This window comes from Octopus bimaculoides, chromosome 26 (genome assembly GCF_001194135.2).
Source record: "Octopus bimaculoides isolate UCB-OBI-ISO-001 chromosome 26, ASM119413v2, whole genome shotgun sequence".
NCBI classification, from domain to species: Eukaryota; Metazoa; Mollusca; class Cephalopoda; order Octopoda; family Octopodidae; genus Octopus; species Octopus bimaculoides.
The window spans coordinates 2,749,359-2,750,176 of NC_069006.1; the positions used below are offsets into that span (position 1 = coordinate 2,749,359).

Below are 818 nucleotides of genomic sequence, written 5' to 3' on the forward strand. Positions count from 1 at the left end.
ATATATATACATACATATATGTGTGTGTATGTATGTATGTATGTACGTATGTATGTACGTATGTATGTATAAAGAAAAGAGAGGGAGAGCCATAATTAGATAAATAATGATAAATAATTTATATACTTCGGCAAAACAAAGCTGAGAAGAAGACACAAGACAAGCTTCGGTAGTATTATGACCGCATCATCATTTATTAGATTGATTTATCAGAGATAATATCTAGAAATGCATACTTACCGCTCTCATTTGATGAGAGCTATAAAAAGGAGCCAATACAGTTCGTAGATATTTCCAATGATCATCTTTGGCCGCTGCAACTGAAAGATTACCGATTTCATCTGCTATAAACGGCTGAAGAACGATGAGAAAGGGTAAGGTTCCGATTTGATATAAATTATAATGGTTTTTTTTCTATATCTTCTTGATTAGATATTGTACACACACACAGACACACACACACATATACACGTTCACACACATACATACTCACACACACTCACACACTTGTATATACAAACACACATGTTGCACGTATGACATTTATATAAAATTTGCCACAAAATTAGAAGTAAGCAATATACGATCAATTTCCATACAATACATATATAAAATTGCATTTAAAATTGAAAATTATATTTTGTATTTAAAATTAATTATCAACACACACATACATACTCACACACACTCACACACTTGTATATACAAACACACATGTTGCACGTATGACATTTATATAAAATTTGCCACAAAATTAGAAGTAAGCAATATACGATCAATTTCCATACAATACATATATAAAATTGCATTTAAAATTG

General features: G+C 30.2%; 2 protein-coding genes across 7 annotated transcripts in view; one reads left to right on the plus strand and one right to left on the minus strand.

Annotated features, from left to right (window-relative positions):
- The window catches only part of LOC106868831 (cytochrome P450 3A7), a 388,137-nt gene that overhangs the window by 312,239 nt on the left and 75,080 nt on the right, over positions 1-818 (plus strand). The window lies entirely within an intron of this gene.
- LOC106868827 (cytochrome P450 3A31-like) overlaps positions 1-818 on the minus strand; it is a 90,100-nt gene that overhangs the window by 70,428 nt on the left and 18,854 nt on the right. For all 6 annotated transcript variants that reach the window (XM_052976961.1, XM_052976962.1, XM_052976963.1 and 3 more), the window contains one exon: positions 241-354. In XM_052976961.1, the coding sequence (XP_052832921.1) occupies positions 241-354 (114 nt within the window). The remainder of the gene's footprint in view (positions 1-240; positions 355-818) is intronic.